Here is a 21,321-nt window from a genome sequence, read left to right as displayed (position 1 = left end):
TACAAATCCGATGTCCCCACGTGCTGTCTGCTCCATTGGTTATGCTCGGCGCACAAGCTACGTTGCGTCACGTACGTATATAGGCCTCTATAGAGTGGATAACCCCTCGACCACCCCTCACTCTTCTCCGATTCTTTGTCTCAGAACCTATCAATGCCTCATCTTGTCTCATCCCAAACAAAACGATTCAAAAAGTGGTTGCTTCGTTTCAAGACGGGAAAGTTCGTTGGGCATCGCCCCACCGGAATTGAGGTCCTATCGGCCAATAGTCACTCGCAGCCCTTACATGTGCCCGTAGCACTTCAGTGAGTTTAACGCGATATTGGCATTATTACCAGTATACCGATACGCTATAGGGTCGCTAGGGGAACCTTGGTGGAAACTCTCGCTGGCGCCAAGGAGGATACAGTCGATACGCCAAGTACGGCCCGTGCCGTGGTTTCTGGAGCCAGTTTAAGCGGGAATACTCGGAGTTCATGGTAAGATATCCGAGATCAAAAGCAACAATCGACTGAGATCCATATTGTTTGTAGTATATCAATTAACGATCTCCCAAGAGAGTTGTTTATTCGTATTTTATCATATGAGGGGGAGACTGATGAAGGCCCCAATCTTCCCCTATTGGCTTCTTGGACATGCTCGCGCTGGCGTGAGGTTGTCTTGAACACACCCACACTCTGGAGTACGGTGTGCTTGGGCGTTTATGGCGCTGGCCTACCCGAAATTCTACTTCGCAGTGGAGGATGCAGCATCGATTTTATCCTGGATTCTACGTCTGCAGAGTCGATTGCCTTTCCTCGAGACGTCTCTGGATTACTCGCCATTCTTGAGCCATATTATTGCCGAATTAGATCACTTAACCTGGTTCTACCCGACCAGGATTGTGTCGAAACGACCCTCGCACAGATATGTGGTGCCGTGCCGAATCTCCAATCACTTGAACTCAGCCTCCCATATGACCCATGTTCTGGCATGCAAATCTTTGCACCTGCTCTAGCACCTGATATCGCCAACTCATTCGGGGTAATCGGCTGCGGTAGTGGAGAAAAGCTTCAAGTTCTCAAACTTCAAGCTGTCAACTTTCCCTGGTACGACAATGCGTTTTCACACCTCACAACGTTGCGACTTGCGTCCATGTGTACGGAAGAAACAATGATTGTTTGGGAACAGCTCACAGAAACTCTTATGCGCAATGGCCCCACGCTTGAGGAGCTTAGTCTCGACCAATGTGACTTTTGCGTCGAGGACGAAAGCTTGTCCTTTCCCGTCGTCACACTCCCGCAACTCAAGTATTTGCACCTCCGACTGGTTGATCCCGGGTTGATTGCTATGCTCTTGTCACATACGTCTATGCCAGCTCTTGAAACCCTGGAGCTTGAATTCGATCCCGACGACCAATGCGAAGTGTTCCGTGCGTTATTCCCATCCACATCTACATGCCCCGAACAAGAGCCGGCCAAGTCTTTGAGCCGAGTACGGAGCCTCGCGATTCAGGGAGGAGCATATCAGGCCGATCTCGTTTGCGAGATTATTGGTCGCATGCCCGACCTTGAGCGACTCATGCTTGGAGGGTGTATCGTTACAGCAGCCATCATTCGAACACTTTCATTGCCTCGCGTAGCACGGAAACTAACCGACATGTGGCTCGAATTATGTGAGAACTATTGTGCCTTTGATTTACAGCGGTTGGCTCGGGCTCGATGCGGAGGAGTACGGGTGCATGAAATCGGCTCAGCAGGCCAGGCGCCTCTTGTCATGTGATGTAGTGGTCTGTGCGTATCTATATCAAGTTGTTATATACAATAGGGTGTAACAGAGTGAACCTTTGCCCACCACAAAGCAAATTCGGACTCTCCTATGAGTGATTCGATTGGAGATGTTGCGTCCTTGAAGTATTTAGAACGTACAAATCTAGATGAATCACTGTATGATCTGGACGCCAACGAGTTGCGATTTTTCCAGCTAGCTACTGATATCAGAGACCCAGCTGAAATCAAGCAACACATCCTTTCAATCCAGGCCGAGGCATTCAAGGCAGGTGAAGATTGATATGACTATCACTGTAACTAAGTACGTTTATTACAGATATTTCCATATCCTTGTATACGCTATTTCATGTTTACCAAGTGAGACTAATGTGTAGAGTATCGTATCCATACTTAATTGTTGCTAGATTAAAGGTCACCCGGTACCCTGTATATGCGCATGTCTTAGATTATGGGCGTACACATGCCGGTGCAATATTCTTGGAAATGGCATGCTGTTGTAAGTCGGTCAACAGAAGAGGAGAGAAATACCGACAATGTGTTAGTTGGGAACGATGCTCGGAAGGCTGCGTTGGATGGGTATCCTTTGGAGAATATTGTTGCGACAGATTTGCGTCGAGGTAAGTCTGATTGTCCCATCACCCCTACGCAAAAGCTCACGAGAGGACGCATAGACTTTTGGGACCTTGGATTCAAGTTGTTTAAAGATGATCCAGCGCTATTCCCCGTCCCGTTTCTAGAGGGCGATATTTTCTCATCGCAGTTGCTGGATCTTGATGCACCCCGCCCAACCGAACGGCCAAAGGTACCACATCTGAAGACCTTGACCGAGCTCTTGGGCCGCGTCTCTATAATTCATGCCTCGGCATTTTTCCACTTATTTTCTGAAGGTGAGTACCCCTTCATATTCCATCGCTTACAATTAGATAAATACTCGCCGCCCTAGAAAATCAAAAGAAGCTTGCCGAGAGATGCGTTGCTCTTCTTAACATGGAGCCAGGATCAACCATATTTGGTTCGCATAACGGTGCCCCAGAGCCTGGGGTATACACTGGTATTGGCGCCCCGGATCGGGAGATGTTTTGCCATTCCCCCGAAAGTTGGCGAAAGTTATGGATAGAGCTTTTTGGTGATCGAAGGATCAACGTCATGGCTACACTTGAAGGCGGCGAGGCCGGGGCGAAACTCGTGGGGCCCTCACTCCCCCGTAGAGAGAAATATGCTATGATCTGGAGTGTCGTAGTACTTTGAGCGCTCTTGTAATAAGATTTCGAAAGGCCGAGTGCAAACCATTGTTGAGATTTGCTTATATGCCTATCTCATACGAAGGCTTTTATTCGAATGGTTAATTGCCTATATTTTGGACAGATTATACATACATGTGCATTTCAAGTGCGAGTGCGCATAATCGACCACTCGGCCAATGGAGCGGGGGTCGTACTGGCCAAATGTAAACTCAATCCAAGTTAAAGTTTCAGGAGTTTGTGCTTGGAATCGAAAAGGAGTCCGGCTCACGTGTTTCAGAGCGGTTTGCCTCGTTCGCGTGTAGCTCTCTAAATATGATTTTTTTTTAAAAACTCGGCTCACGTGACCATCCTAAACCCCACCGTAAATAGATCTGAGAAGTCCATAAGATCGATCCGAGATAGCGCTGTCCCAACTACTGAATTGAAGCGCGCCTCCTAACGCAGACCCTCTCGTCCAACTTGTTATACACCAGGAATGAAAGTTGTCTTGGTTGTCGGTGCCACGGGCCAGCAAGGCAGTAGCGTCATTGCAGCACTATCTGATTCCGGAGACTATTTGTGTCTAGCATTGACACGGAATCCCGATTCTCAAAAGGCTAGAAACTGAAACCCATAAGAAACGTAAAGCTAGTAACAGGTGATCTAAACGATATCCAACAACTGCGAAAAGTTTTCGAGGACGCAAGGTCCGATCCTTCGTATGCTATATGGGGTGTATTTGTTGCCTTGGAGTTTCCAGGGCTGGGCGTAAATACAGAGGGCGAGGAAAGGCAGGGCAAGGTGAGCTCATAACCATCTGCGTCACACACACAGAGGAGTAGTTACCGTGATTGAAACAAGAATATCGCGACTGTTGCTTGGGAGTTCCGAGTCCAATCGTATATATTCTCGTCTGCAGTGATGGCCTCCTTCCCTGAGGATAAACCGCCCATACCTGGGACAGATCACTATGCCAAGATGTCAATCGAAAAGCATGTATCTTCCTTGGATATACCATGGACGTACGTTTTATTATCGCTTCTTCCCGAGGATATAATTCTGAGTGATAGCTGCGCACAGTATCGTTCGTATCGGGTTTCTGATGGAGAACTTCAACACCTCGATTGCTGGTAGATTCACCAACGCAGCAATTCAGTATTGTATGTCACCAGAGGTCAAACTTCAGCTTACTGTAAACTACCCCTTATTACAAGACATTGGGAGCCAATTGCTAAGTGTGTTGTGTTATAGGCTGTTGATGACGTTGGGCGATTCAGTCGGCTTATTTTTGATGTACGTACCGAGCCCGGCAATATACTTGTTTGAAGCAATTGATAACTCTGAATTATGCATCACACAGAATCCTTTGGAATTCAATCGGGAGACCATTAACGTTGCCATAGAGGGTCTCAAAGCAGAAGAATTAAATCAAGTTTTTATTCAAGCGACTGGGTATGATATACCGAGCGTGCCTAGGTTCGTCATGACCGCCGTCTACTGGCTAAACCATGATGTCAGAAGCGTGTGCGTAGCCCTTTCTCTCCTTGGATACGTAGAATAATAAGGCTGATTGTGCACTCGGTAGAATCGAAGGCTTTGTCCAAGCCGACGACCTAAGAAAAACAGATCTCGAGGGGTACAATGCAAATATCCAAAAGGCCGCGGGCCATATGAAACTGACGACCTTTGAGGAGTGGGCTCAAAGGTTTAGTCAAATGACTCCAGACAAAGTGAATGAGCATCAAATAACAGTATGGGGATTACTTACTGGAAAGGCCTGATGGAACTTGTCTGAGCCCCGTTTTGATACTTAAGTGTTTTATCTTGCGATTATAAATTTGCTGTTCAGGAGTCCCGTGCTCCGGGTCTCTTGTGCTTGTTTTATTTTCAAGCCGGTGTGGTAAGGCAAGCGTTCTTTCTCCCTGTCTTTCATCACGTCAGCAGGAGCGACCCCCCCCCCCGAAACTCTTGCACGCCAATTGTAATGCGCGACGACACCATAGTTATATCTTCTCAACCTTGGCCGCTCTATTAAATTTAAACTACACAACATGTATAGTTATCTTCAACCCAAAGTAATTCAGCTTTTACACCTTCGGACTTTGAATATACAGCGTAGGCACCGGTTCCCGAGTTATCCTGCTTGCGAGACGTACCAGCAAAACTACATGCGCATCTATTGGTAGAATCCATTTTATGCAGAAACACTCACAGTAGTGAATCTGATGAGTAATGCGGTTCTCGAATGTCTCAACTCACACCCTATCCCTAGAGCGCTAGGGGAAAACGGATCGCATAAGACAACCCCTTGTGCTTTAGCTACACTTCCCATTGCCAATCTGAACGAAATGGATCTAGCATGTACCAATATCCTGTCCTATCATTACGCCACCGGCATATGGTCCAAGATGGTCATTTAGTACCACTCCTCCAGTCAGGACTTGTCCCGTCGAGCAATCTGGACTCAGGTTATCTTGTCCTGAATCTCTCATTAGATATCGAATCGTTGGATTGATTTTTCCAAACTTACCCGCACAGCTGTTCCATACCCCATCGGCGTTAATATGTTCTTCGCCAGTTGTGTGCCTGAAGCCAAGTGACACTATGGTGCAAAAGCATTCAGTCGTGATAACATCTGACTCTTGAACAGACGGCTTACCTGGGGGCAACACTGGAACAATATCCTTCTTATTAGTAATACGGGTGATGCTTGAAATCTAAAGCCCAGCTGAATTATTGCTACCGAAATAGAGTACAATCGAACGCACCTTTTCGTTGACGAAATCGGCAAATACATCGTTTCCCACCTAACAATAAATCACTCATCATCTGATCCTTTAATTCCCGAGGTTAGTGCTAAACTTCTGACATACCCTAGGTCCTCCAAATCCTTTTACGGTAACATTTACTGCGCTTCCGAGCTGGGTTTGCAAGTATAGACCATCTAGGGTTGCCAGCGCAGCGCCCAGTGAGTGTCCAATTACCAGTATCTTTGTGGCGTTCCTCTGAGCCAACACACCCTTGACAGCGCTCAGGATATCAACAGCCGAACGCGTGTGTGACGCTAAGAAGCCAACATGAGCTTTGGCTAAAATCGGGCGGCCAGGGAATTGGGTGCTTGAGAGCTCAACAGGGAGGAGTGTGACATCTGTAATAATTGCTTCTCTGGGAACAAAGCAGGTAGGTCAGTTGACGCAATAGCTGAAAGCTGAAACCGCATACATCTTGGTAAGGTCCGTTCCTTGACGTCCAACAACAACTGAGTTCTGAGATGGCCACCAGCCTACATACCCTATATAAGCGTAAGTGAACACATGTTTCGTTATATCAGGCATGACCTACAGTACTGAACCCGGCCTCCATCGCCCCCGCTTTTGTACACCTGGAAATCTTTAATGGAGTCGGCCTGACATGACTCTGGGAAAATAATTGATCAATGAATAGAGTCTAACCTCTTAATACTAGACAAATATAAGCCACTTACTGCACTGCCAACTGACCCGTGATTCCGGACTACAGTATGCAGCGGCTGCGAACAATCCATACGGGATAGAACTTTCAACTTTCGCCGAATTAAGGGGAGTAACTGATCCGACCGTCAGCTGCTTTGCATCTTCAGTCAAAGATCCGGGAGGAGCAGTAGTGTTGGTAGGTGCAGCAATGGCCCTGAGAGGAAGAGCTAGAACGAAGGCTGGCAAGAGAAACAGCATGGCTAAGAGAGCGGCGTGTGGGTGCGTGTGTTAAATGCTATACATAAATCGAATAGGGTTATATAGACTCCAACTTTGTGATTGCCTCATCTATATTTCGCAACATTTGTGGTATAGTAGCTCAATGCAAATGAGCGGGTTGCCATCCCCTTGATCATGATAGAGTCGAGCGCCTGTCAATTCTAACTATCATCAGCCCTCTCGGTCGCCGACCGTGAACACAAAGAACATCAGTCGACTACCATATTATAAACCTTGTACTCAACTCCCGGGCTATGGAGCTATCATAACTATCTTTACTAAACCGGAGCACCTTTATTACGGGCCAGTCAGCTAAACCCCTTTCGTCAGGTGTACTGAACATCCGAACGGCGTCGGTCGGTATCATCAAACCCTCTCATGATTGTCCACACGCGGACAGTATCAGGCCTTGGCAAACTCGAGACACGACCAACGAAAACATTTATTCGGACATGGGACATGCAGAGAACACCATTCCTACAATGCATTTGATGGTTATCTCGGCGCACGTGCTCGTTGAGAATTCTTGCGATCAGAAGAATTGCGTGAGTGTTAGGGACCGAACGGGCTTAATTGAGTAGGCGTTTTTGGCTTTTTGGGTCGTCGGTTGTTAGCGAGAGCTTCCGATATGAACCACCATAACAAAACTGTAACAAGATCTTTTCGAGTCGCTGTTCCGACTACTTCGTTTTCATCCACTAAATAGCTCGGGAACCCGAGAAAGGACCCAATAGTTACGGGTAAAACCCATCTAGTCATTGGCGACTATTTTTGGCATGTTTTGAAGCTCGGTATGTAACTGCCGACATGTGATCTATCGCCACAATAAGAATTGGCCTAGGGATTACCGCTCCCGTGCTGAGATAGGCTTGTGTTGGTCATGCGCCAATTTCCGAGGTCCATCGAACATATTGCCATCTCTCGGCATCGTGGGCGTCTCATTATATGACCTCTTTCACGCATACAAAACTACACCTCTCAGCCCGGGGCACCCCTATCGTGGCTTTCATCGGTGCGAACATTCATTCACCCTCTTGAACCCCATCGCTTCCTTCAACCATGTATCCAAAACTCTTATTTACGATATTTATATCTCTTTCAACACAAGCACTCACAGGACCGGCTACGGCAAAGCCCATTGTAGTGGGTTCGGATCAGCCGGTCGAATCGACCTCGTCTTATATGTCAAGCAATTGCATAGTTCTGTCAATTATAACCAGTAAAAGACTTTATCGTCTATGCGAGTGGAGGAGACCGGAATCTGGTTCATTATTGTAAGTAATTCTGTCGCAATTATCTCTGCCCAACCTTCAGACCTATTTACACAATACGTTTGTTCCAGGGTGCGTTGACTGGTGGCCATCTGGAAACTCGGTCGTTATAGGACATCAAGGCACGTAATTCACGTCTACCGGACACCAAACACAAATACCCACAGCTTTACTACGCCCTTGAATACGCATATCAGATCAATCGGGATGAGCAGCAATGCGATAGTGACCACAAAATACCTGTTGTCTCCACTAAACAATGTGGTTTAAGAATTGGGTGTTGACCCACAGTATTGTTTATCTATCTCTATAGATCCAGATAGGCTTCAATCATACTGTACTCTATCTTCTCTATAATCGTGTTTCTACCCTTATTAAATTCATTTTTAGAGAGATCTATTATTGCTCTGAGCATAGGATTCGATGAGAGGGCCTTGGAGGCCATCCTCACTCAGCATATACAACACGCAACATCCAAGCAGCATCCAGGAACTGGCGGAAACAAACTCCCATAACCGAAAACTCTACTCAATGACACCCGGTCAAGCAAGTCTTTTTGATGCCTTGCCTAGCCTTGCGAAACAGGACGAAGATCACGATTCCCTGACTGTGCCTTCCCATAAAACTAATAAAACAAATCTAGCATGTTCTCCTATCGAGTCAAAGCTAGATAAACATGCCACCGAAGGCAGTGTTTTAGAAAATCCCAAAGCCTCAGACGATGTGAATGATAATTTCACAAGGGCAATATCCTTGGATTGGAATGTTGAAAGCAACACGTTGCCATTTATCCTAAATGCGTGTGAGTGTTTTAATTTGCAAGCAATCTAATATGCTTTGAGCCAGTTGCGTGGATGCATTTTGGGCTACACAAATGATGTTCGATCTCCTCCAGGTTATCCAGATAGGGCGTACATATGTCTTTCGTCAATATGAAGCCTCAGAATTGGCAAGATAGAAGTTAAAGTTGGTCCCAGATTTCACGTGGACCGCTGGGGATAGCACCATATACGATCTTGATGATCTACCGAGTTTTACCATCTTCCAGACTCACATGTGTCAGCAATTCCTGGCAGCCACTACCAACCATTCATGCGAAACCCTGGATTGACCCACTACCGCAGACTCTATCGATTCTAGAGCCAGGCTTGCGCAAGCGAGGTTTATGGAACTCTTCCGGGAGTAAAGCCGGAGAGGAACCCCGATGTGTTTTCGATTCTTCCAATCATAATGGTATGTCTGGTACTCATTCATGTTTTTATGAAGCCTTTATCTCACAAACTACTACGGTTAGGCATAGCTACATATTCGGCAGAAGAATAAGACGCGATTCACCAACGTATAATGAATCAACCCGAGTGTTCGCGTCGGCCCACTTCAGGGAACGACATCATAAAATACTGAACGAGATGTGGTCGTAACCAAAACGCCTCGGTCTAGCGGTATGACACGACCTTCGGCTGGCATGCTTGCGTGTGATTGGTATGTAATACTTCCTTCTGCTAGCGGTTCACGATTTGTTTTAGAACAAACTACCAACTATGTGACCTTACCCTAGCCACTTTTTACTCTGCATGTACATGATAATTACCAAGTTGGTGCATGAATTCAAGGTACTATTCATCCTCTATTCCACAACAAGATCTCTTGTTTTCATGGTAGCGCATTTGATCTTGCCACACATGTCTGTCTTTGATTCAAATCATTCTTCTGGAAGGTGGTGTTGAATTGTCCATACTGGTACGAGTGTTCCAAGGCCTTACTGTTACAAGCAACTGGTCATCTGTCTGAACTGCACCTTGGTAGTAGTTTAGTCCTCCAGTATATCTTATATCAGTCCCCGCTTGAACGCCAACAAGATTGATCGATCAGTTTGGTGGTCAATGTTCTAATTACCTGACAGCAGATAATTTCAACGCAAGTGTTTTGGACATCTGGTTGTTGGCAGTGGCACTACTGTTGTCCCAATATTAGAAAGTTTTCGGTTTCGAATTCTACTCAAAACCATTAAATTATGTAAGAAAATTTGGTAGCAGCTTGTAAGGGTTACGCGATCACTGTAGGTCTGGCTCGGGTGTATGCGTTACCCTTACGATATATCGTAACCACTCTTAGTGTTACACTTGTACCCGGTGCTCTGTTCAGACTGATTACTAACTATATACGTTCATTTGGTTTCTTCTGTTTACGCATGTATCGACCCGGGCACCTTATAAGGTCCCGGGATTGCGACCCACTCCCCCTGTCTTTACTCTTATCATCAATATTGAGTGTGTGTTACGACTTGTTATTTAGGCGACGCTGTCCCAACCGAGTCATATATATACATCCGATAAGTAGAGACCTTGCACAACTCAGGGCTCTGATCAAGAGGACCATGGTCTCGTCAAATCGTGGTAGATAAAGCTTAAGCATATACGGTGCACCAAAGATAGCACTAGAGAATCGTAGTTATGTCACCTGATTCGGCCACACCGTCCAACCTATGGGGATATACTCTACGGGGCCCCAAAGATCTCGGGAGCGCTCCGCGACTCGCTATTGTCGGCGAGCACTTCGGAGCGTCTGGTATGACGCTCAGAAGTGCTCGCCGAGCAATCCGGACCCGTCGGATCCTAACGAGGAGGTTCCCAAAACCGGAGCACTCTAGAGCGCTCCAGAGTTTTTGGGGCCCCCATAGAGTAGTAAGCTTGGTTGAGGTGACGATCTCTCCAATAATCAGCTACTAATAACTTGAACTATAAGCCATGTCTTTCTAATTAACTGATAAACTTAAGCTAGGGCGTTCCAATGTGCCTCTTGCTACACTACTAATTAGTTAAACTCGCTTGGATTGAATACGATTCTACAAATACAAGTAGTTGCCTCCTCTCCCTCAATCCTGGGGGTGGATTACGACCTTCACACCGCTCACACCCTTGCGCGAAAGATCCAAAGCTTCTGGTACCGCGGCAAGACCTCCCTTCACAACTTGTACCCGGTTAGGTACAAGCTTCTCATCCTTGATCCACTGCCAACAATTTGCCAGAATGGCACGCTTAGATCCCTGAAATGATGAGGGACACCATACACAGTGTGTACAGTGACCTTGTCTCCACGGTTCTTCTCCTTGACTGAGTCAGCGAGCGGAAGCACGATTGCAAGATGTGCGACTGGTGCAAGAGAGGGAGTAGTCAGGATATCGAATGCAAGTGATTGGGTAGAATTTGTGGAGATTGCGTCTAGAACAAGAGCGACAGGGGTGGAGAAAGCAGATTGGATAGTATTTGCATCCACGTCGCGACCAAACACATGAGTTGCTCCGAGCGACTTGAGGAAGTCATTGTGTTGGGCCGACGCAGTCGTAACAATAGGCGAGAAGCCAGCGATACGGGCAAGTTGAATAGCTTGATCAAGCCCAGGCCGTAAGTAACGTAAAGTAGATGTTCCGCAGATCACCCACCAAATTGACCAACAGACGCACTCCCCCCCAGGATTAGCACGCCTTTTCCATTAGCAGTGGGACCATTTTCTGGTACATCAATGCCAGTATTTTGGAAGAGACCAAAAAACGCAGTAATAGTACAACTGGGATGGTCGATGCCTGATCGTCGGTGATGTTGCCTGGGATCTTAGAAATGAGATCTGTCTCGACGATGGTTTTCTCTTGGAATGTTGTTTCGTCGCTGCTACGGTAAATGCCTTCGAAAAAACTACATATTGACATTAGATAACAGATTGAGAATCGTGAACTACAAGACTCACACTCTATCTCCGACCTTAAAGCCAGTCACCTCTGGACCTACTGCTTCAACGACTCCAGCTCCGTCAAGCCCCAGAACAGCAGGGAAATTTTCTATAATCACGCCATATCAACGATCTGCAGAACCAATGATTAAATACGGATAGATTGAGCAAAATGAACATATACTGACCTTCCAGTCAACAGGGTTGACTGAGGAAGTGTTCGTTCAGTACAGTAATGTATATGTGCATTAGAGTAAGAACTTACTTGCAGCAGCAGTGACCTTTACGAGAGCTTGGTTCTTTTGTGGGTAGGGGTAGGGCGAGTCTTCACTTCAAGTTTACCGTGCTTCTCGAGAAGGAAGGATGCCTTGTGCTGAGTCATGATATCAGAAAATGAGTTTCAATAAGAGCTATTGAGATTGGGAGTTTGAATGGTTGAGATATATGCAAGTTCAAGGCACTTAAATACCATCTACTCTTGGTTTCAGAGCGCTGTTAGGTTTCATATATCATGTCATGTAGTTTAGAATGGATAGACAGTAGGAGCGCGATACGCATACAACAAGTTGCAAACCAGCCAACGCGGGTGTTTGGCTTGATCATTAAATTATGAATCTCCCGCGCTGACTGATCCGATTCTCATTTGTTAGACGCGTAAATTAGGGATAAGTTGTCTCATCTGAAATTAACCTAGCTTCAACCCGCGTTGAATGCTTATAGTTCTGCATCAAGCCTGAGAGAGCGCAAAAATGACCAAGCAAAGGACAAAACACAGTCACAAAAGAGACGAAGGGAAAACAGAGCCTCTGTCTCAACTAAGAAAAGTGAACCCCCCCCCCCCGACACCAACTGTTTGGGTACATACAAACACTCATCTGATCTAAGGTACAATCCCTTGCTAACCGGGCTGTAATTTTGCATCTTGCCGTAGGACACCAAGTCTATTGTTGCCAACATGACAAAATGGCGCGGAGCCTTCTATACTGGTATTTTGACTGCGCTGTATGGCCCCCATTGTGTTGGCTTGCTAAATTGTGTTGTAAATTACTGAATATGCAAAACAAGTGAAACTATACGAATACTTAAGCTTTTGAGTATCTGATTTTAAGAGTATGAGCGCCAGTAAATCAACATGAGTAACCAGCATACAGGGATCAGAGTGTTGCCTTAAAATTGATCCCCCAAGTCCTGAGCCTCGACTCAAGGTCTCAACCCGGTCAAATATAGGACAATCACCTCTGAGATATTTAAGTATGTAAAAGACTGCTTTTATGCTCATCTTCATGGTGCCTATGTATCCATCTGAGTTTTAAGTATGGGTGTGTGATACCTTTGATGTATTCCTTTTCAGGTGTGTCCACGATTTGAGCGCGCCAATTGCGGTCATTGTATTGTAGGCCAGTATAATTGATAGTCTTAAGTTAAAACATCCTCAACCCGTCGCTTGCTATGTTATCAGACAGCTGAATTTGTTTATATTCAACACTATTATACAAGTACAAGTAGTTGGTTCCTTGCCCTCACTCTTGAGGGTGGATTACAAGCTTCACACCGCTCACACCCTTGCGCGAAAGATCCAAAGCTTCTGGTACCGCGGCAAGACCTCCCTTCACAACTTGTACCCGGTTAGGTACAAGCTTCTCATCCTTGATCCACTGCCCGACAGTTTGCCAGAATGGTACGCTTAGGTCCCTGAACTGATGGGAGCTACCAAAGATGTTATGCACGGTGATTTTGTCTCCAGAATTTTTCTCTTTGACCGAATCGGCGGGCGGAGCACAATAGCGAGATGGGCGCCCTGCACGGACGAGGGGGTAGTCAAGACCTCGAAAGCAAGCTCCTGAGTCGAAGCCTGGGAGATTGAGTCTACAACAAGAGCGACTGGCGTAGAGAAAGCAGATTGGACAGTCTTTGCATCCACGTCGCGATCAAATACATGAGTTGCTCCGAGCGACCCGAGGAAGTCATTGTGTTGGGCCGACGCAGTCGTAACAATAGGCGAGAAGCCAGCGATACGAGCGAGTTGAATAGCTTGATCAAGCCCGAAGTTGGTAAATAACGGGGAGTAAACCTCCTGTGATATCACCCACCAAATTGACCAACGGATGAACTTCCTCCCAGAATCAGAACCCCCTTTCCGTTGGCGGTGGGACCATTCACTGGCACCTCGATGCCAGTCTTCTGAAAGAGGCCGACCAGTGCGGCAACAGCAGCGACTGGGATGGTCGATGCCTGGTCGTCGGTGATGTTGTCTGGGATCTTAGCAATAATATCGGTCTGGACAATCGCTTTCTCTTGGAACGTTGTTTCGTCATCACGACCGTATGCTCCCTGGAAAAAACTGTGCAGGAAGATCAGATGGATAACAAAGGCTGTAAACTGTGAAACCTAACATTCTATCTCCGACCTTAAAATCATTCACCTCCGGGCCCACTGCTTCGACGACCCCAGCTCCATCGGTTCCTAGAACGGCGGGGAAATTTTGTAAAAAGATACCGTAGTCGATGATCTACACAATTAATAATTAAAGATGGGCAGATCGAACACAATAAACATGCACCAACCTTCCAATCGACAGGGTTGACTGAGAAACCACCATTCAGTCAAGAAAGTATATACACACTTGGGCCAAGGACTTACTCGCAGCGGCAGTGACCTTGACAAGAGCTTGGTTCTTTTGTGGGGTAGGGGTAGGGCGAGTCTTCACTTCAAGTTTACCGTGCTTCTCAAGAAGGAAGGATGCCTTGTGCTGAGCCATGGTGTCAGAAGATGAGGTTCAATAGGTCTATCGAGGTTGAAAGTTGGGATGGTCGAGTTGTGTGCGATCTTCGAAGCATTTAAATACCCCCTGTTCTCGGTTTCGGAGTTCTATTACGTTCCATAAGTCACGTCATATGCTCTGGAATGAATGTGACAGAACGCAATCCGCATAAATCAGTCAGCATGAGTGTTCCTAATCATTGGATTGCGCAAAAGCTCACGAATACACCGTGCTGACTATCTCAATCTTTGTCAGTCGTAAGCGCTGACGAAGGGTGTCCGACGCCGAAATGGTACTGGAAAGCTCCAGATTGTCCCGTGACTTATGCTGTCACTCGGCGCCGTTTCTCGGATGTCGGCCCAAGGTATTTACACCGTCGTTGAAATTAGGACTGTGTCGACTAACGTACCAACGTATATAAAACAGCTAGCGCATTAAAGAAACCCCAGTTTCTTCATTGCCCCTTTGGCCCATCTATACTCTGTTGACCTACAAAAATGGCCCCAACCAAAGTTCTCATCTGTGACATGTACTAATAATAGCTCACATACGCAGCTAGTCCAATGCGTCTGACCAATGCCTGTGAGAGACCTCGTCTGGGTAAGTGAAGATGCCAAATGATGATTACACTTGTTGCCGAGATTATTGTAAGTAAACTAGCAGCCATTATCCATATCTCGATCCACTTGTCCAATTACAGCTTATAAAATCTAAATCGCGCGCTCAATTCTGACGAGCCATCCACCACCTACGCTAATATTATTGGTATCTACCGACACAACGCATCGGCAGATTTCATTGGCATTTTCGGTAAGGAACCGATCGAGGAGTTACCTTCATCTATCAAATGTATCGCGCATAATGGCGCTAGGTATGGTCAAATTGATGTTACCGCCCGCAAAGCTCGCGGGATAGGCGTAAGCAATACGCCCCGGAGCAATTGATGACGCAACGGCAGCGACTGCGCTTTATCTCTTCATCTCTGCGTGCCGCCAATTTTCTATTGCGTAATGTAATGTATGAAAAGGAAAATAGAAGAAGTGGGCTCGCACCGGCTCATCATCCGAGCGCATTGACGCTTGACATCATTGGTATGAGTGGGATCGGTTTTTGTACACCTTGCAAAATCGGCGAGGGCATTCCCTACGAAACGAATCTTGTCTCACTCGTGAAACCCGGTAAAGGACGCCGACAGAGTACTATCCGGACATAGACAAGATGTCTCTGAGAGATTGAAGTTCTCAAGTGCAGAAGAGATGTATGACGGCTGATCCGGTTGTTACTGATAGCTCTATGCTGATGGTCTTGGCGTCCATCCGAACGACCCTCAAGTAAATCCCAAGTTATCTACATTCCACGACGTTAATATAATCCCTCACATGGACACAGAGACAGGAATCGCACGAGGTCCGAGCGCTTGGAGACTTGAAGGATTTCCTCGAGGGCAAACCCGTGAAAAGGATACAGTTTAGGAATCGGGGTGAACGCTGCTTCAATGTATATAATTCAGCAGCTTGAATATCCGAGAACAATCTAAGAAAGTGGTATAACTAGATGTTTCCAGAGCGCGCATACCATTCCGCCTCGCAATATACATGACATTCGTACCAGGCAGTGCACATTCAAAACCGGGCCCAAGACCACAAAAGAACATCAAAAGAACAACCCCGAAACTGCCGCCCATCAATCCTCTATCAAAGTCCTCGAGGAACTAGCCCTATCACACAATAGATACCTAGGGTTATCAGTATACATATTTATGTTCCACCGCCACATGTGCACGCTCCACCGCAGAAAACAGACCATACACTCACCGTTTGAAGCGACGAGGCACCATACGAACCGCGCGTCACACACACAAACCATGGCATCACATCACATTCAGAGAAAATCGAAACATAAATACACAACCCATGCGTCCTCGCTCACACACATCCAAACCAGCTAAACTGGCCTAAACACAAAGAGAAGGAAGAGAGAAAAAAAGAAAGGAGTGTCGAGAGCTTAGCTAGAGAGAAAAATGTTTAAATCCAGCGGAAAGATTATTACTGTTACAAAGCGCACATTCTGAAAATAGACAAAAAGAACAAAAAATAACGAGGACAACGACGATGGCAAAACCACACGCGCACGCACACGTACGCACGCACGCAATAGAACATGGGGGGAGGCGGATCGGAGGAGGAAAGGGAAAGGACATGAGAGTCGAGTGGGGGGCGTTCATGGAGATAGCAAGGAGTGCAGTCTAGGACAAGAGGTGGGCAAGGGACAGCAAATAATGTAAGACGAAACACAAAGAACATGCGGACGAAGATACACCATAGACTTTGGGGCGGAGGGGAGGGAGGGTGAACTACACACCATAAACAACAGTTGCACGCCATAGAACAAACGCTATTTTTGGAGGGGGAAAAAAACAAACAAGCAAACAAAGAGAGGGGAGGTCGAAGAAATCGAAAGAACTTAATCGTCGTTTGTCCAACCAACGCTGTCGATGCCGAACATTGGGTCCATGTCCGCTAGAATGTCATTCCCAAAGGTCGGAAAATCCATCCCGCCCGAGAAATCAAACTGGTCCCCAAACTTGCCGTCAAACGTGAGGATGCCGTTCGATGGGGACTGGGCCGGAGGGAACATAGGTGGCGCCGACCCGGGTGGTGGAGGGGGAATACCCGATGGACCTTGGTTCATCGCCGGTTGGGCGCTCTGCGGGCGGACCATGGGCACCGGCATGGGCGAGTGGGTATCCGACGGCTTGACGGGCGTATGACTTCGATCTCCGGGATTGTTCATTCCATTCGGGACCGTGCTCGACGCGAGTGCCGGACTACTCCCCGCGCTCTCCGGCTTTTTCACCCCTCCTACATTACGATGCGTTAGACTGGGGGAGGCGGGGGGACCCATCGAGCCGCTCGCTTGGCCCTTGACGTTCATCACCTGCCGTGGTTGGCCAGCGCTGTCACCACCAGACGCGGGAGACGGCGCGTCAGGCGGCCTCGATCCTCGTTGCCCAGGACCTGCACCGTTCACCTGGCCCGGGTTCTTTGCAAACGGCGGCGCCTGGGGGCCTCCTTGCCTCAGTATCGCGCCGCGCATCTCCATAGTATATTGCTGATCGGCCTGTGTGTAAGTTGAACCAACGCTGATCTAGCTTGGCCGAGCCACTCACTTGTAATCGCTGTTGCTGGGGGTTGGGCCCTTGGCCATTCATACCCGGATTGCCCTGCTGCTGCTGCATGCCCTGGAACGGCGGTCCACCTTTGGACGAAGTGGGCCTCCCATCCGGCCCGGTCCTCGACTCGACCAAGGCGCCCGGTCCAGGATCGTTCGGTCTCGGGCGCTTAGGATCAGGCGGCGACCCGCCCAAGCTCATGGTCGCAGCCGGAGGAGGCGACACAGGTCGTTTCTGTCCTTGCCCCTGCTGTCCCGGCCCCTGTGGCGGACCTTGGGGATTAAACCCTCGTCCCGGTCCCGGCCCCGGCATTCCAGACCTATAAACACACACGAGAAAAAAAATTAAATAAATATCGATTCCATTGACTCCGCCCTCTCGCCCCCCGCCTTGGCTCAGAAATACACTTACGGCCCCATTTGACCCCCCTGGCCGGCCACACCTGGCCGCCGTTGCATATTCACTCCACCCTCGTTCGTCCATCCGGCTTGAGTTTGCTGTGGCGTGATGCTCCGAGGATCTTCTTTCGGCGAAGGCTGGGGTCCACCCATCGGCAGACCACCCATCTGTTGAGGCCCGCCCATCTGCTGTTGTTGCGGCCCTCCTCCCATCCCAGGCTGAGGTCCGTTCATGCCCATCATTTGCGGGGGTCCGGGCGGATACCTCAGCATGCCCGGATTCGGCCCCATCTTGCTCGGCGGCTGGCCCATCATCCCACCCGGACCAGGCCTCGGTCGTCCGTCGTCGGGCCAGGATCCATCCGGTCGTCGACCCTGTTCAGGACCGCCGGGCCCCATGTTGTTGTTGGGCGGAGGCCGCTGCGCCCAATCGGGTGTTTGGTTAAACATGCCGCCTGGACCTTGCACCGGTCTCGCGTTGGGCGGGAAGCCAGTCCCGCTCGGTCCACCCGAAAACTGTCCGCCCGGACCTGGTTGGAAAGGTTGAGAGCCAGGAGCTCCAGGCGGGAAGCCTTGTTGGCCGGGTCCAAAGTTCTGACTGGCCGGACCTGGTCCGTTGGCGCCTGGCTGGAACGCAGGACCAGAGCCCGAGGGGAACGGTCCGTTTTGTCCTGGAGGACCGGACTGTCCTGGACCTGGCCTGAACTGCTGTTGGTTACCACCCGGACCGCCCTGGAACTGGCCAGGCTGGCCTGGGAACGGAGGTTGACCTGCACCAGGCCCGTTGGGACCTGAAAACGGCGGTTGCGAAGGATTAAATTGTGGATTAAACTGGGTTTGCTGGGGCGATGGCCCAGGACCCGGTCCGCCTGGGAAAGTCTGGGGTGGAGTCGGGACCGGAGACGGGCTAGAAGAGATATGTGGAGCCGAGGGCGTCGAGGCGTGGGGTGTTGATGCGTGTGTCATACCTAGAAAGGAAGGTGAATAAGTAACCTTGAGGCTGGGCGAAAAGCAACGCACTGGGTGTCATTTGCATGGGACCTGGTGGCATGCCCATTCCAGGCTGTTGCGGTCTCTGTTGGCCTTGGAGGCCCATTCCTTGTGGGGGGCCGGCCATGCCAGGTTGCTGGGGAGGGCCGTTCATTTGGCCTGGTGGCATGCCTGGGCCTTGCTGCTGGGGACCCATGCCGGGTTGACCAGAGGCGCCGGGACCCATGCCTGGTTGACCGGGCTGGCCCATTCCGGGCTGCTGGGGGATCCTGCCGCTCGCTTGGCTTTGAGGCCGTGGGCCGGCCAAGGGATTGGGCATATTGGCCATGGCAGGAGTAGACATGGTGCTGGCTGTTCCCGAACCGTTGATGCTCGGGGCGATGCCGGCCATCATCGGATGAGAGTGACCAGTCATGCTCATACTCATGGAACGTGTTCTGTTCTGTTCATCCTTTTCGTGCATGGCGAGTTTTCGTAGGCGAGCCATGGTCTAAGCGCACATGTCGGGACGGCATATGTCATCGAAAACACACAGAGGAGACGAACCGAGTCGTCCCAAAAGAATAATCGGATGAGATCGATGCCGGCGGGAAGTCGGAGTAAATAGTGTCCGGGCGGAGAAGCAGTTCCGGATTTGATCCCGGTCGAGAAGCGAGTGTTCGAGACGCGGCAAGGAGATACGAGAGCGAGTGAATAGATGGGGGTGGAGGTGGAGGGGGGAGATATGGAATGAAAAGTGATCCGTGTGTTCGGGCCGCATGGGGATGCCGGAGGGAGATCAGACAGCAGTTGGAGGACCGGGCATGGTAGCGCGTGGGATTGGCGATGGTGGGGAGTCGAGCAAGCACAGCGCCGCAAGGGAAAAACAAACAAGATGGGGAGAGAAAAGTCAGTAGAGAGATGGGTAAACAAACAAGCGACGCACATTGACATAGACGGGACCCGACTCGCCCTGGCCGGGGGGAACAAGGTGGGAGCGCTGTGAGTTGAATGTCTCCCAAAAGACAATCCACCATCTGGGCAGTATCAGTAGGGACCGGAAGAGAGCATATGGGCGAACACGCACTCGAATAGCAGTCCCTGGGGGGCGTCAAAGTTGGGTCTGGAGTCGGGAGAGATGCGTGCCTCGCGCTCGAATGCCGAGGCTGTCTCGGCGAACTTGCGGCGACGGCAGTAGTCGAGAATGTACAAGTGCAGACTAGGGAGGGTAAATACGGGAGATAATGGGAATAAAAGAGACTACGCACTGCTTGTCCTCGTCCCAGGAGCGGTGGCGATTGCCAATAGTGGTGGCTACGGTAGAGTGCGTGCCCGTCGGACTAGTCGTGCTCGACGACGCAGTGCTGGGGCCCGCGGTATGGGGCGGGTGCGGAGAAGAGGTGGCTGCAAACAACATCAGCACACGACAGATGCTGCCCACACACATGCTTACTAGCTTGGCTCGAGGCCATCTCATGTGCTGCGGTCAGAACACTCCAAGTCCAATCGACCGCCAGATGTTTCGTCCAACCCGTGGGCGACGACAGCTAACAAGCGACCTCGGGCGCACGGCACGTGTCTCTCGGATGCAATTCATAACATCTACAAACACCACATCCAATTGCTATGGATACTATTACAGGTGGCAAGTGGCTAATCTTATCCCTTCCACGCGCTTCGCTTTGCCCGCACTCCCCCGACAGCCGCCTTCCGGGGTGTCATTAGCGCCCGCTTGGCCACCACCGGCACACGCGTCGGTTTCCCCGCCGCAACGGGCACCCGGCTCTTCCCTGCCCGACTCGACCCAGCCGCCGTAGTCTTTTCTTTTGCCTTGGGTGCAGCAAAAATAACATCCAAGTCCCGGCCGTCTCTTTTTCCTTTTCCTGCTCCGTGCGCGATCGCTCGGTCGTAGCCGAATTGGACTTGCCCGCGCTGTCAGCCTCGCTCTCGCCCTCACCCTCCTCGGCGTCGGCTCCCTTGCTCTTGCCCTTGGACCGGTCCTTGGCCGCCGCCGCAGCAAACTTTTCCGCCAAACTTCCCACGACCACGCTACCCGAGCCCGCCCCAGCCTGAAGCGGCGACTGCACATCCGACTGCACACTCGTCTTGGTCGATTTCCCTCCTCCCCCTGTTCCTGTTCCTGCCCCTCCTTGGCCCGTTTTCGGCGACTTGCCCACCGCAAGTCCGGACTTGGGTGACCGGCTCCCACTCGACTTGGGCGACTTGTTCTGGGGCGATCGCGCTCCTCGGCCATTCGCGCTGCTCCTCAGCGTCATCGTCATCTTACTCGGCAGCTGCACA

At 49.5% G+C, this 21,321-nt stretch overlaps 7 protein-coding genes across 7 annotated transcripts; 2 read left to right on the top strand and 5 right to left on the bottom strand.

The window, feature by feature from the left end:
• Positions 1-41: 41 nt before the first annotated feature.
• On the top strand, positions 42-1,761 carry RhiXN_04822 (F-box-like protein; the record flags this gene model as incomplete). Its single annotated transcript, XM_043324638.1, has 4 exons — positions 42-71; positions 145-305; positions 357-479; positions 534-1,761. 4 exons carry the CDS (start codon positions 42-44, stop codon positions 1,759-1,761), a joined length of 1,542 nt encoding a protein of 513 aa, XP_043177057.1.
• Positions 1,762-1,857: 96 nt separating this feature from the next.
• Positions 1,858-4,773, top strand: RhiXN_04821 (NmrA-like family domain-containing protein 1; the record flags this gene model as incomplete). The annotated part of the gene is made up of 12 exons (XM_043324637.1): positions 1,858-2,038; positions 2,086-2,126; positions 2,181-2,265; positions 2,312-2,386; positions 2,441-2,656; positions 2,713-2,954; positions 3,614-3,793; positions 3,854-4,014; positions 4,073-4,184; positions 4,244-4,285; positions 4,353-4,516; positions 4,578-4,773. The coding sequence occupies 12 exons, from the start codon at positions 1,858-1,860 to the stop codon at positions 4,771-4,773; spliced, it is 1,695 nt and encodes a 564-aa protein (XP_043177056.1).
• A 573-nt stretch (positions 4,774-5,346) lies between these two features.
• On the bottom strand, positions 5,347-6,702 carry RhiXN_04820 (Lipase (class 3); the record flags this gene model as incomplete). Its single annotated transcript, XM_043324636.1, has 8 exons — positions 5,347-5,471; positions 5,523-5,594; positions 5,652-5,709; positions 5,761-5,799; positions 5,866-6,157; positions 6,215-6,284; positions 6,335-6,409; positions 6,477-6,702. 8 exons carry the CDS (start codon positions 6,700-6,702, stop codon positions 5,347-5,349), a joined length of 957 nt encoding a protein of 318 aa, XP_043177055.1.
• Positions 6,703-10,869: 4,167 nt separating this feature from the next.
• Positions 10,870-14,478, bottom strand: RhiXN_04819 (Zinc-binding dehydrogenase; the record flags this gene model as incomplete). The annotated part of the gene is made up of 14 exons (XM_043324635.1): positions 10,870-11,004; positions 11,076-11,380; positions 11,437-11,456; positions 11,513-11,686; positions 11,739-11,829; positions 11,905-11,928; positions 11,986-12,001; positions 12,052-12,093; positions 13,280-13,427; positions 13,481-13,751; positions 13,811-14,061; positions 14,114-14,229; positions 14,285-14,304; positions 14,361-14,478. 14 exons carry the CDS (start codon positions 14,476-14,478, stop codon positions 10,870-10,872), a joined length of 1,731 nt encoding a protein of 576 aa, XP_043177054.1.
• A 2,466-nt stretch (positions 14,479-16,944) lies between these two features.
• Positions 16,945-19,528, bottom strand: RhiXN_04818 (transcriptional corepressor LEUNIG; the record flags this gene model as incomplete). The annotated part of the gene is made up of 4 exons (XM_043324634.1): positions 16,945-17,601; positions 17,651-17,972; positions 18,065-19,019; positions 19,072-19,528. The coding sequence occupies 4 exons, from the start codon at positions 19,526-19,528 to the stop codon at positions 16,945-16,947; spliced, it is 2,391 nt and encodes a 796-aa protein (XP_043177053.1).
• Positions 19,529-19,930: 402 nt separating this feature from the next.
• On the bottom strand, positions 19,931-20,492 carry RhiXN_04817 (transcriptional corepressor LEUNIG; the record flags this gene model as incomplete). The annotated part of the gene is made up of 4 exons (XM_043324633.1): positions 19,931-20,057; positions 20,108-20,239; positions 20,289-20,424; positions 20,474-20,492. 4 exons carry the CDS (start codon positions 20,490-20,492, stop codon positions 19,931-19,933), a joined length of 414 nt encoding a protein of 137 aa, XP_043177052.1.
• A 187-nt stretch (positions 20,493-20,679) lies between these two features.
• RhiXN_04816 (uncharacterized protein) lies at positions 20,680-21,296 on the bottom strand (the record flags this gene model as incomplete). Its single annotated transcript, XM_043324632.1, has 2 exons — positions 20,680-20,942; positions 20,978-21,296. The coding sequence occupies 2 exons, from the start codon at positions 21,294-21,296 to the stop codon at positions 20,680-20,682; spliced, it is 582 nt and encodes a 193-aa protein (XP_043177051.1).
• Between the last annotated feature and the right edge of the window lie 25 nt (positions 21,297-21,321).

Source organism: Rhizoctonia solani, chromosome 2, assembly GCF_016906535.1.
Source record: "Rhizoctonia solani chromosome 2, complete sequence".
NCBI lineage: Eukaryota > Fungi > Basidiomycota > Agaricomycetes > Cantharellales > Ceratobasidiaceae > Rhizoctonia > Rhizoctonia solani.
Note: the sequence above shows the minus strand (reverse complement) of the source record. Positions and strands in the feature narration are given on the sequence as shown.